Source organism: Pungitius pungitius, chromosome 1 (assembly GCF_949316345.1).
Source record: "Pungitius pungitius chromosome 1, fPunPun2.1, whole genome shotgun sequence".
NCBI classification, from domain to species: Eukaryota; Metazoa; Chordata; class Actinopteri; order Perciformes; family Gasterosteidae; genus Pungitius; species Pungitius pungitius.
In genome coordinates this window covers 17,674,340-17,688,012 of record NC_084900.1, presented here as the reverse complement: position 1 = coordinate 17,688,012, position 13,673 = coordinate 17,674,340, and the positions used below count along the sequence as shown (strand labels likewise).

At 49.4% G+C, this 13,673-nt stretch overlaps 1 protein-coding gene across 1 annotated transcript; it reads right to left on the bottom strand.

Moving 5' to 3' along the window:
* Positions 1 to 4,088: 4,088 nt before the first annotated feature.
* LOC119221926 (ankyrin repeat and SAM domain-containing protein 1A) lies at positions 4,089 to 13,644 on the bottom strand. The gene is made up of 4 exons (XM_062562751.1): positions 13,035 to 13,644; positions 5,720 to 5,800; positions 5,426 to 5,582; positions 4,089 to 4,781 (listed from the first exon to the last, which is right to left on the bottom strand). Exons 1-4 carry the CDS (start codon positions 13,211 to 13,213, stop codon positions 4,509 to 4,511), a joined length of 690 nt encoding a protein of 229 aa, XP_062418735.1. The 5' UTR covers positions 13,214 to 13,644; the 3' UTR covers positions 4,089 to 4,508.
* Positions 13,645 to 13,673: the final 29 nt, after the last annotated feature.

Sequence of the window (13,673 nt, the reverse complement as noted above, 5' to 3'; positions counted from 1 at the left end):
GAATTTGTTTCTCACACACACACACACACACACACACACACACACACACACACACACAGAGAGAGAGACACACAGACTCTTACAGACAAAACTGGACTGCTATTTTTATCTATATCTGAGGTTTTTATTACAGTTTTGTTGTTTTAACTGGAAAACGCCTTGTGCACCTTTTGGCTGTTGTAAGGCTCTCTACAAATAAAATTTGATTGATTGAAAACACAAAATCTGTCACATCTGTCACGCGCCATCAAGCGATGACTCCTTGCTGCGATGACATCAGCGTGATTCACGTCCTGCGAGCGAGTCGCTCTCGCAAACGCCGATTAACGCGAAGGTTCCAAACACAAACGACTCCAACGACGGGAACAACCGTTTAATGGAACTTAAAAAAAAGGTCCCCACTCTTCTTCTGGATGGGGGGGGGTTTCATCGGACCACGTGTCATACATCAAACATGCACACAGAACCCGGATGGGAATTTTCTCGACAAGCCAGTTCGGGGATCTGTGGTAAGAGACGCTGCTGCTGCTGCGGGGTTTTTCCTGTATTTCGAGCACGCCGTTAGATTGCAGACAAGGCCGACGTTTCTCCCTCGCTGTCCCCGTGAGCCGTTTTCACTCAATGCAAAACAGGAGGGCATGAGTCGGGCATCTGGTGGACTGATACCTTGAACTCAGTGTGCATGAGCACGCTAAGTGTCTCCCCCCCGCCAGCGGGGGGGGGGGGGGTCGGTGCTCCACAGCTACGCGTCAGCCGGCATCTGATCGCATTAAACGTGGCTGACCAGCCACTTGACTCACCGACAGGAAGCGAGCTGCAGCGTGAGACAGAGCCGACGCAAGCTGTGCTACACATGTTGTTCTGCAAGGACCCCCATCTTCCTCTGCAAGGACCCCCCCCCCTCTTTCTTGACATGCTCTTCTTGAGAAAACAGTCGTCAGTTCACCTGCTTGCATTGTGTTTATGAGCCGTCATTAAACAGCGTGCATTATGGGGGATTTATTCGTTGGGGGAAACCACTGAAAAATATCATGCTTTCTGATATGGAGGCTTAAAAAAATCCACTCTAGGAATTGCCTTGTTTGATGTCTAGATACAAACCGTCGTGCCAGTAAGCTGATTAAAAGAAGTCAACGTGACGTAAGGGGAACTAGGACTGGGGAGCCTGGTTTGAAATTAATTTCAGCAGACCGGATGCCCTGCAGCAAAAAAAAAAAAAATGTAATTTTCAAATCATTGCTATACTAATTTAACTTGCAATATTTAGGGCAACACTGTCGTATTCTTATGTAAGATGGACTTAGTGAGTGAAGCACCGGATCAGCCCTATCTCCACATGAGCAGTCAAACAATCGCGTAACAAGACGGCGCTCTGAAGGCTATTACACAAAATGGCACCAATGAGACTTCAGGGACGGCTCGTGGGTCTCTGTGAAAATCCCGTCCTTCACTGCTGCGGGGACGTCAAACCGTCTCCTGATTTAGTTCTCAAAAAAAAAAACAAGGACAGATTAGGATCTCCAGTGGTGCTGCTGCTGATTGATAACCCCGGCCCTAACCAGCAACATCTGGAGCTTACGCTCCACGGCGCTGTCATGCTACCAAACCCTTCGTAGCAGGAGGAGGAGGAGGGAGGGAGGGTGGGGGGAGAGGGGAAGGGAGGGGGGGGGGGGCAGTCGTGTGTTGTGATTCTCGCAGCCTGGGGGCCGGGAGACGGTAACGCAGTTCGACTACTGAACTCTTGTCACGTGACGCACGAGCGGCTGGCAGCGGTTACGTCACCCCGGTCCCTGGTGGTAGTGGTCGTAGTGGGTGGAGGAGGAGGAGGAGGAGGGCAGAGCAGCTGTTGCAGCTTGTAGGCCACTGGTAGCCCACATCCTCGTGGTTAAACATTTCGGATCACAGCGTCGCCGCTGTGTTCTCTCCTGCTGATCACGGGCCAATTAGTGGAGATAAAAAGTTATTTATCAGGTGCCAAATGAGATGGAAACATTTCCCTTTTCCAGATTCTCAATGTTAAGCTGCTTTTTCTCTTTTGACCTTAATTTAAATTGAATGTGTGATCCGGATTACGAAGGGTTTACATTTTATTTATATTTCATAGAGAAATTGCGGATTAAATAATACATCTTGTAATTGTTGCAGCTCTATACTCTCCAGTCTGTTCAATGCAAAGAAACAATAATAAATAATAATAAGATTTGATTAGAAGTCCGACATCAGAAGTGGATTATTATTTGGAATCTGTCACACATTCCAGAGTAAACAGACCTTAAAGTCCCAGAATGAGATGAGTGGCTTAGCAGGAACTATTACATTCCCACTTCATCGTCCAATTGCGTCAAGAGGGCTTTCCGAACATAAATAACGCTGAAGACCTTAGATAACATCCCCCCTCCCTTAACCAATGGCTCCGACTGCCACGCAAGACACACCCGACCCCGTTTATCCCTTATTGAACCTGTCCAGGGTCACTTTGGGTGCATGTAGGAGTTCACAGGGGAAGACATCTAAACACATATTGTAGTAGACATGTGACCTATATAGGAAGCAAGGGGAGCGAGGTAGCGGGATACGAGTCAGACTAATACACAGAATGTATGGTAATGAAATTAAACAAGGTCAATGAAGGTGTTCATCAATTTGATACCAAATGTAACAGATGCCGATGTCTATTTGCAGAAGTGTTCGTTAACACGACAACAACTTTCATTCCTATGATTAGATTATTCTTCGCAGTCAACCAGATTTGCAACTGATTTTTTTCCATTATCAAATTTATCTAGTTATTATTTTTTAGTGTCATTGTCTTTAAATGATTTGTTTTGGTTCAGCACCAAAATAGTTATATTTAATTATATAAAACCACACATGATGTATTTGGCTAATCAGCTGTTTTTATAACTGATTGTTTCAGGATTCTAAGATAAAATGAAAATTGCTGCTTTATTTAGTCTGGCATTATAGAAAATGTTAAATAATGATGTCAATTTTATAGAGTAAAAAGAAGAATCAATTGATGGAGGGGATAATCACCAGATTAATTAATTGATGATTCATGCAGTTGTAAAATCTGAAAAGTTTTGTTTTTTCCGACGCCATAATTCACATTTCGTGGTGATGACGAGTCCCGGATGCAGCTTTAAGCCTCGCCACACACCACATCTCTACACTAGGTCACTCAGCACCACTGAACAGTGACACCGTTACTATGACAACGTCCCACCTCTTCCTCTCCTCAGCAACGCAAGCTCTCAAGCACAAACCGCGAGGTGGAGAGAAGAGGAGAAGGAGGAGGAGGAGGAGGAGGAGGCAAACACACCCATTTACAGACTCACAGGGACAAGCGTGGCATGGGAATCCGTCTTTGATGCTGATGCAAAGAGACTGGTACACTGAAAACCTCCCATCTTCCTCCTCCTCCTCCTCCTCCTCCCCCTCCCGAGTTGGCTCTCTGGTCCTGGAGTGTGATGAGAGCAGTGGCAGGATGCTCCCCTCAGACTATGTCACATGATGCAATCAACCATGACCACAGCCAGAGCCAGAGCTTCCACACAGCATCCATCTTTCTCATTTATTCATAACAAGGCTTCAATTATTCAGGGCGGTTGACCAGGTAGTGGTCCCCCCCCTACCCTGGAAGTGTTTGCTTTTACACACCCTGCACAATCCCGGCAGATCACGAGACCCAGTGGGAGAGGACGGTGGGACGAACCCTGCAGGGAAATTGACACGGCACAACACAGCAGCTTTAAAGAAAAGCCTGGCCATCCAAACGCTAAGAAGATTAGTCCAGAGGAAATGCGACAATGTTCCAAAATAGTGTGCGGCCTTATCTGCGGGGCTGGCAGGGCTTCCAGGGCTTCCAGGTCCGCCAGCTGGAAGTGCAATCATGCAGCGGCCGACATGTTTGCGGCGCTCAGCGCTCCACCCTAGAGGGCCACCGCCGCCCCCACCCCCCACAGCCGTCCTCCCCGCTGGAGACGCGCCGTGTTTGGCGGCGTCTGTGTGAGACGCCAGATGGAATACTGTCCGTCCTCTAGATAATGAAGAAGAGAAGACCCCCCCCCCCCCCCCCCTCCGCTGCAGAGAGGCGCATTGAGCGCCTGATTCTATTTTCTGGTTTCATATTAGTTTTAATAGGAAAAACATTAAACTCCACCTAAGGAAGCACGAGAACCGAATGTCATGACCATCCAATAGCTGACGAGATGCCTCACACGGATCTGCAAATATCAACATCATGGCGACATCAAGTCAGTGGGATTCCTCCTCTGGGGGCACCGTACAAAAGTCAATGTCAATCGATGACATAGTTTGAGATGTTTCAGCAACTGATGATTTTTTTTTTTTTTGTTGCCGTAACATAATAGTAGTTGCAGCGCTAAGTGTTTTTCTCTCTATATATGCTGGTCGAGTGGTGCAAACAGGCTGCACGCTGTAGCATTCTTCGTTAGCGTTTTGCAAATGTCGCTGGGCAGTGCCACGGGTCCTAAAGGCAGCACGTCTCAATACGTTTGCAGATCACGAGCAGAAAGCCAGAGGACATAAAGTCTGCCAAGAGTCGGTGAAATTAAAAGGCCTCCTCTTGTCTCGGCAGCGGAGCGGCAGCAGAGGCGGCGGTGGCAGCAAACACAAAGCAAAGCAAAGCAAGACAACACGGCGGTAAAGGAGGACTTGGAAAAGGAGCTGTCGTTTTGGCAGCGCTGTGTACACACCTTGGCATTAATATAGGGGTCAAAGGGCCCACAGCGCTTGAACTCTTTATGGTCTACAGAGCTCTGGTGGGGGGAAGAAGGAAGAGAAGATAGGCCAATGGATTTGGTTCGGACAAGCAATGACAAAATGAACGGTGATCACAAAATGAGTCAAACTGAATGAAGAGGGGAAATAAAAATAAAGTTGAGTTAATGAACAGTCAGATGCATGAACAGGGCAGGGAGAAATGACACAAAACGAGTCTACATTTTCCTCTTGTGGAATTTCCTTTTTTTTTGGGGGGGGGGGGGGGGGGGGGCTTGTTTGCAAGTGTCAAAAGCATTCAGACAACGTTGGTGGAGCTCGTAATGGGTCATTTCTCCTCATCGCAAACAGGAAAGGCCAGCGCTGTCTGTGCAGCAAGCAGCCAAACTGGATATGCAAACATTAGAGTCAAAATGGTTCAAAAAGAGTTAGGGCATGTCACATGACAGCACGGCATCACAGCGGAAGTCAGACTCGTGAAGCAGGTTAATCCTCCAAAAACGCCGGGATGCAGCGGAGAGCGCGCGACCATGCCGAACCAGGGACAGAAAACGTCTCCGTGCGGCTTTCCGGTTCTGGGACTGACCTCCTTTACCCAGGCGGGACACTAACGCGTAACAGATCGAATTGGTTTAAAACCACCAGACAATAATCCACTAAGCAACGTGCAGCGGCGGCGGACCTGCTCGTTGAGGCGGGGGTGCGACGGCCCCTGGTGGATGAGCAGCTTGACGATGTGCTCGTCGCCCTTCCAGGCGGCCAGGTGCAGCGGGTAGCAGCCCTTGCTGTCAGCGATGTTGGTCAAGGCCTCGTTCCGTAGCAGCGCCTCCACCACCTCGCTGCGGACGAAGGAAAGGGGGGGGTTAGGTGAAAACACCCAATAGATTCATTCAATAGCTTTATTTCCCCCAGTGGGAGTGGGTCAACAGTCAGCGAGGGGGGGGGGGGGCATTTGCACATTTCGTCCCTGATCTACCTGTGTCCGTTGAGGGCGGCGTGGTGGAGGGGGGAGTATCCAGTGCTGTCCACACAATTCACATTGGGGCCTCTCCAGATGCTGTTGAGAACAGAAAGGGTTGTTATGCTTCTATTACACACACACACACACACACACACACACACACACACACACACACACACACACACACACACACACACACACACACACACACACACACACACACACACACACACACACACACACACGCTAGCCTATCCCTTTGTAAAGCTGTGGGTGTGACTGATTCTGTTGTGATTGTAATCTCGGCGGCCTTAGTCCACATCGCAGGCCAGCCACCACCTACTCTCAGGTGTGTGTGTGTGTGTGGGGGGAGGGGGCATTAATGCACTCTCTCTCTTTGTAGAGACTCGTGTGAGAGGACAGGAATAAATACCAGGAAGTGAGACCGAATAAACTTGTAGCTGCTGCTCAGGGCCGACAGTTTCTGTCTAGTTTACAGTAACTAGATGCAGTGTCAGTGTCTCTAGATGACCTCAACGCATCCTAAATAAATCATATGACGCCCGGCGCGAGGGACCCAAATACCCGAAAGAGCGTGACTGAGCGAGAACGGGAGCAGAACTGGGGCATGTATGACCCGTGTGGCAGCAGGGTGCTCAACCTCCTCATGTTGCCACACACAAACACAAACACACACAAGCTATTTTTGGTTGCAGTAATGGGTGTTTTGCTCCCATTTAAAATATATCTCCCATAATAGTTCTCATCCTGCAGTCACACGTCGGGGCCGCCTTGTTAATTAAGCGTCAAAGCGGTTCCCCAGTCTGCAGAACAATGAGCCCGACGGAGGGCACAGGACACGGGGAAGCGCCACGGCGGCCATGAGGAAGGAACGGCACGTTTAAAAAAAAACTGAGCGAGCTCGGAGGAAATACACACAAAACTGCCAAAAAGTGAAATGACCAACAGACAAATAAATTCCACTAGATCAAAGGTGGTGCATGGATATGTGCAATTGTGCCCTTTGATAATATATTGGTTTTGGTTAAGAATAACTCAGTTTTTGGAAACAATCTTTTTGTTATTAAGTAAAAGATACTAAACATTTAGTGTCGGTCCTTATACAATACAAAAAATAAAAAAGGTTGTAATATAACACAATAGGAAAAACGAAAATACTGAATACAGAGAGTGGGGAAATGTGGTGGGAGGAAATGCAGAGGATTGATAAACGAGAAAGGGCGGGTCGGGGGAGACACGATCATGTTGGCTCTAAAGGCATTACATGCACACACTTCCTCTCCTTTTCTCCCCAACCAGTAAACACATTTCTAGTCGAGGGGGGCCGCTGCACCCTCCAGAAGAGAAAAACTGAGACAGACCTCTGGTTGCTGTCCCAGATATAGAGTTATGTAACGGCTCAAAAGGCCCATAAACAAATGAACTGAACACGACCAGTGCACCGGCTACAACTAAGGAAGTGAACAAATTGGGGCGTGAGGCCCGCCGCGGGAACACTGAGGTTTCACGGATGTCTGGTGAAACATATCGCATATCCAAGGTCAGCAATTTGATAGCGAATCTGCTGTAGGAGCTAAAGGGTGCGACACCTTCGCAGATTGTGCGAAGACGACGCCACTCCGGAACCCAAAGGAACCGCGCGAGTGATGTCACTTTCTGATGTCTGAAGCCCACAAAACTTTATATAATAAATCACACAGCATTAGTTAACGGCGCTGAGGCCTGTTGTCCGAGCGCTGCGTCCTCGGCAGCCTTTTGGCGGCGTGGCACTCAAGAGCGTGAGTCAGAGTGGTGCTCGACAATCCACTTCATCCTCTTACTACGGCTCACCACCAACCCAACTGAGAGGAGGAGGAGGAGGGGGGGGGGGGGGGGACGACGACTTAGTGGGGCCGTAGCAAGTGAACGGGCGGAGAAATCTTGGTTGATTTGGTCGGGGAGGGGGGGCACATTCACGTGAAACCGACTGAGGAATTCCTGTATGGAAGGCTGAGCTAATCCTTAATTTCCCTGAGGGAATATCAGCGGGATAGAGCGCGGGGGGGGGGCCTCTAATTCTGCGATGTACAAAGCCTCGGCCAGTGCGAGAGGAAGGATAATGATACACCCCCCCCTTCTTTATGTGTGCTCTGCATTAGTCTGCTGATTGCGATATGAGTCACACGCACAATGAAGGCAAAAATATTTGCTCTTGAACATAAATGACCCGAATAATGAAATACACAAACGGGAGGGACCAGCACTAACCAGATCTACCACATTCACTGCATAGTAGAGTACACGTCTCCGGCACCCATGACAACACACCTTCGTGGTGGGACCAACGGTTCAGATGACATGTTTAAATGTGTGGAGCCTCTAAGGAACAGAGACTAACTCAAGCTCGGGTTCGAGCTAGCACGAGCCCAGGTGAACGTGAACCCGGTGTCAAATAAACAGATTTGTCCTCCGGCCTATTAGCCGTGTGACAACATCAGGGATTAGTCCCACCCGGGGGCACGGAGCCCGGGGGAGGGGGGGGGCAGCCCCCCGTCAGAGAAACCGGGCTTAACCATTTTGTGTGATGCCCAGTGGGATGAAACCCAACGAGTCCACCTGAGGATCTCCTCCCCAGCAGCAAGGGACCGAAGCACCTGCTGAGGGACACCTTCAACGAGCAGGACGGCACATTGGGGTCAAGGGCCTCCGGTCAGCAATTGTTACGTCCTGGCTTTTGAAGAGCTCTTGATGAAGTGAAGCGTGAAAGCTATCAGAAAGTCGTCAAGAGATCTCAAACAAAATAATGAAATATGAACCTCATGGAGAGTCTACACGAGTCATCAAGAAAACCTGTATGAACACAACCAGAAACACACCATCTGTAGAGTGGCTGGAAAGATTAAACTAAATGTTTGAGGTAACCAGTGAGCGACCTAACGTCTGTTAACGTGTGTTAAACGTATGCTAACGTGTGCTAAACGTATGCTAACGTGTGCTAAACGTATGCTAACGTGTGCTAACTAGCCGACCCGCTGTGGTGGGAGAATTTAATTGAAGGGTTTGTCCACACCAGCACGTCGCTGTCACCTGTCGTCATCAGTGATTCACCAGATGTTTGCGATGTTTCCAGCACACACACACACAAAAGACAACGGGTAAAAAGAGTAACGACCAACAGCGTGTGGGGAGAGGTGAAAGGTTGGGTCTGATTAGAGGGCGTTAGCTTTCTTTTCATGGCATGGCTTTGCTGGTGTTGTTGTTGTTGTTGTTGCTTTAGTTATAATGGAAAGTCAAAATGTTCACCTCAGAAGCTTTATCCTCCCATTTGTCCATTTGTTATTGTAAGGCCTTCATAGAGGGGGGCGGGGGGGTGAAACAGAGTTCACGTAAACAAGCACAGTCGAGACTCAATAAACGGCTGTTTGAGTTTCTGTCTTGCTCATACATGAGCAACTTTTCGTCTCCTTATCATACAGGAAGCACAGACAGATGGAAACTACAAATAAAAAAAAAACAGAACTAGGAGACCAAAAAATACTCCGTAGAGTCCAAGATGTGTCCTTCTTAGAATCTGCATTCTGAAGATCAGTGCCATTGTCCTCTTAAATTGAAAGCACATGTTGCTCAATCCTGATTAGCTCGATTAGCGGAGGGGAATCCCCCCCCCCCCCCAATAACAGTTAAGTAACTTAATAATAAAAGTTAGTGTGCAAGACATATTAGAGTTGTTATCATCCCCGAGTGACCTCGGTACAAAAGGTATTCTTTATTTCAGGCAATATATCAGAGGATATTCCTTTTTACACTAATAAAAAAAGCCCCTGCCCCACATGGATGAAATCTATTCTCATCTAACCCAGTTAAAGTAACGATGACTTACTATTCCCCCCCCCCCCACACACACACAGACATATGTGGAATCCATCGCTGCTGCCTTTCAGCGTGCTTTCTCAGACTCCATAAACACGGCGCTGTAAACACAACGCACCGAGCATCCTAAACTCAGTCGTTGCTGGAATGCTAACATGGTGGTGTTAGATGAAACCCGAGCCACGGGGTGTCAGATCCCCGCCGTGAGCCTGTCATCTGCAGACACACCATCCCCGTGTGCAACAGTGCACTTTCCACCCGTGGAATTCCACATGCACAAAGATCCCCAATAACGGCGAGGCTGCGGGGACGTTTTGTTTTTCTATTTTTCCTCGGCCTGTTTGGGGAATGATGTATGTAATGGGACGGAATGATCAGGAGTTGTGGCCAAGCCTTTAAAAAAAAAAAAAAGAGAAGGCAACAGCCAGTCATTACACTGATTGCTCTGGAGCATTAAGAGATGTTACGGAGAACATACATTTCAAGAGGGCTTTGTGAATATCTAAAGCTGATTTGTAATCACCAAATGAAAAAAAATAATAATGACTGAAAAAAAGCCCCACTCGTTTTACCCAACAGCCTAAATAGGTGGTCCAATTTCATCCGAATGACAGCTAGATTTTCTTTGTACTACTGAAAAAGTACAGAAAAGCCCCAACATGGTCTTTGGGGACTGATATGAATATGAAAAGAAATCCTTCTCCGCCCCGTCAACGGGACAAAGGACTGGGGCTGTGATGCTGGGAGACGAGCCCTCATCTCACTAAGCTCTCAGAGTGTCCACAACTCCATGCATTCCTCTTTTGATTCTCCCCCCCCCTCCCTCCCCTCCAGTGGGCAGGCACTTTCTCTGCCAGGGACACGTCTTACCCGGCGTCTGACCGCAGCAGCTGCCTGTGTTTGGACAACCTCGTCCAGGAAGTGCTAGTGAAGAGTTCTTCCTGTAGACGGGGGGGGGGGGGGGGGGGGGGGTTTGGACGCAATAGCGGTCGCTAGGGTACGGAGGAAAGTCAAGCCAACGCATGGCCTACAACAAGGCCTCAAATGGACCATTTCCCAGTAATCATTGCAAAGATGTCGCGCTTCATATCCCGCATGTGGAGGAAGTAACTGTGGAACCAAGGTGATGCCTACCAATGAAATACCATTGATCTACCAACAAAACGGCCTAAGCTCCCACAAACAGTGACAAACAGTGTCACGTTGGGACGCTAATCGAGCGGCGCGGAAACAAATGCCTGGCGGCGGCGTTTAAGCACGCCGGGGGTCGGTGTCTTTTTTCCCCATGGCAACCGCTGGGCTTCGGCTTCCTGGGAAAGCAGACATTCCTCAGAGCGGAGCTGTACGACTGTGTGCTTACAACAACAACAACGCGAGTCTTGACATGCTCCCCATTCCAGAACAAGGACGCCAGAGATCTAGTGGAACAACTCACAAACATGCCGTCAAAGAGACGCAAGCTGATTGGGTTACATTGAGTAGAGGCATAGTCTGAAGTTTATTCGGCACGACAAACAGGCGGCCGTTATCGACCATAAGTTAGCATTCGGCCCAATATCTCGCCAAAACAGCAGAGATGAAGACAACAAACTATTTTGCAAACAGGCCAGGTGAAATTACGAAGATATTTCATGACAGAATTCGAGGTTAGCGTGCTTCGGCTGGAGTGTAAATCACCCAAAACCCTTTGTTGACGCTACGACAAACCCAGGCTACAATTTTCTAAAGACTGATCCCCCCCCCCCCTCCACCCCCCGATCAAAACTCATCTGACAGGATTACAGGCCTACGCTTTCCAACAATGGACGATGATGAATAAGTTACCAAGCGATTCCGGTACATGAAACGAAAAAGAAACAAGCCCCCTTGCCCCCCTCCCCTTCCGAGCCGCTTCCTTCCAACGCATCAACGCTGTTCTCGCGCTGCAAACTGAATGAAGCACCCCCCCCCCAGCGGGTTACGTCCTCAGAGCTTGTTCCATGAGCTCAGGTGTCTTTTGTCACATCTGCACGCCCGTTTGGTTAATTAATCTCGCAGCGAGCCCGGGCCAATCATTTCCCGGAGCCGTCGTGGCACAAACATTGAGTGCTCGAGTCCGAAAGGATGACACAAAGGGCTCCTTCGGGCCCGCCCACCAGCCTGCGATGGAGTCCACCTCGACTGCATGACATCTCGGAATTGGATTTGCGATCGGAGGGCTTTGATGCAATTACCTCGAGTACTTGTGCATCGCCTCGGGATCCACTGGAACACTTGTCCCTTGCAGGAAGGCGCCGGCTCCCAGAAGAGCAATACCATATTTTGATTGACAGATGTTCTCCTGCATGTGTTGGGCATTAAAATGAAGGGGGCACCGTGCGGGCTTTTGACATGCTGCACTGACAGCCTGGCCACACGTTGGACCCTAAAAAACGTCTGGAAGCTTCATTTTATTTGAGCTGTAGGCAGAACAACAGACGTGTGTGTAGTTTTTTATTGAGTAAGCTCTTCTATAACTCAGATAACATCTGCAGCACACAACGAAAACGAGAGCTTATCAGATGGGTAACATCTCATTATTTAATATGAGCCGGAGGCTCACATCTGCACCATGTTAAAGAGACGGGACACCAAGAGAAGGCCCGGACCAAGCTCACTCTTCCTAATATTGAGAGGAATTTGATGCAATCTTATATAATAAACAACAGGCACTCGGGCCTATTTTGCCCTGTATTGACCACAACTCCAAAACCGCTGAAGGGATCCGAGTCTAACAAATCACATTATGTGCACAGGTGGTATTGTTTATTGGCTGCAGTTTGCCCCGGTTTGTCTAAATCAGAGCGTATTACTATTAATGCTAGGAGTGAAGAGCAAAAGCCTTGGAGTGAGCAGCTGAACGTTTGCAACCCTTCATGGTTGACTCACACAGATGTGAACCACCACATCAAACGTCTGCCTCACCGAGGACTTCCTTCTGTGACCTCTGATAAGACGAACTACCAGCTGGGGCGCAGACACTGGGCTTTGAATTGTCAGGGATGTTACAACTGCTTGGAAACAATAAAATAATGCGGCTGAATTCATTTAAAGAATTAAAAAGCCCGCCTCTGACATCTGGATTTCCTTTCTTTTTTTCACCTTCAGCAGTGAGGGTTTAAGTCTAGACTGTAAGCAATCAATAATGCATCCCTGTTAGTTTTCACACAGACAGTGCTTGTTTTGCTGCAGTTGCACCCCTAACCTACCAGGCCGTGTTTCTTCTTTTTTTGTGTGTTGTCGTTGCACATTTACGGCACAGCTCACACGGGGGCCGGGGAGCTAACAAAGAAGCACGCCACCGGTTCGCTGGTCTCCGGTGGCTCGTTGTTTTGCAGCCGACCCGTATTTGCGCGACCTTAGTCTGCAGCGGTAAACGATCGCCCGCCGTCGGGGGGACGGGGGACTGGGGACGGTGCCATTCGGGTCTCCCCGAGCCTACCTGAGCAGACTGGAGAGCGGGTGCGAGGAGGCGCCGTGTCCGCCGCTGGTGCCGCTCCCCCCGGTCCCGGAGGAACCGCTGCCGGTGCCGGCGGTCTGTCGCTTCCCGGAGAGAAGCTTCTCCACCGCGGCCAGGTTCCCCGTGCGCGCCGCTTCGAGAAGTTCCTGCTCCTTCCCCATCGCGTATCCCAAAATAAAAAAAATGTAAAAAGGAGACAGGGGGGAGAGGAGAAAAATCGGGGGTAAGGGAGGGGGGCGCGCTTGGTTACGGGAGTGAAATTCCTCTGCGATCCCCGTTTTTTTTTCTTCTTTTCAACAAATCCTTAAATTATTCCTCAGCAATGCTCGTGTGGCGAGGAAACACAAAAAGGCTCCCTGCGCCGCTGGGTCCGTCCGTCCCGATCCACGGGGCCGCCGGCGTCACGGCAGCAAAAGTTTCGTTGAGCAGCACGGCACCACCATCAAGCAAACTTCCTCCGACAAGCCCCCCCCCCCCCGCCATCCACACCTCCGGAGACTCGTCCGTCACTTCCTAGAAACTGCCCTCTCCGTCTCGCATCTCCAATCCGAAACGCCTCAGCCACACACATCCAGCGCACCAGCACCAGCACACACCCCCCCACCCCACGCCCCGTCCCGC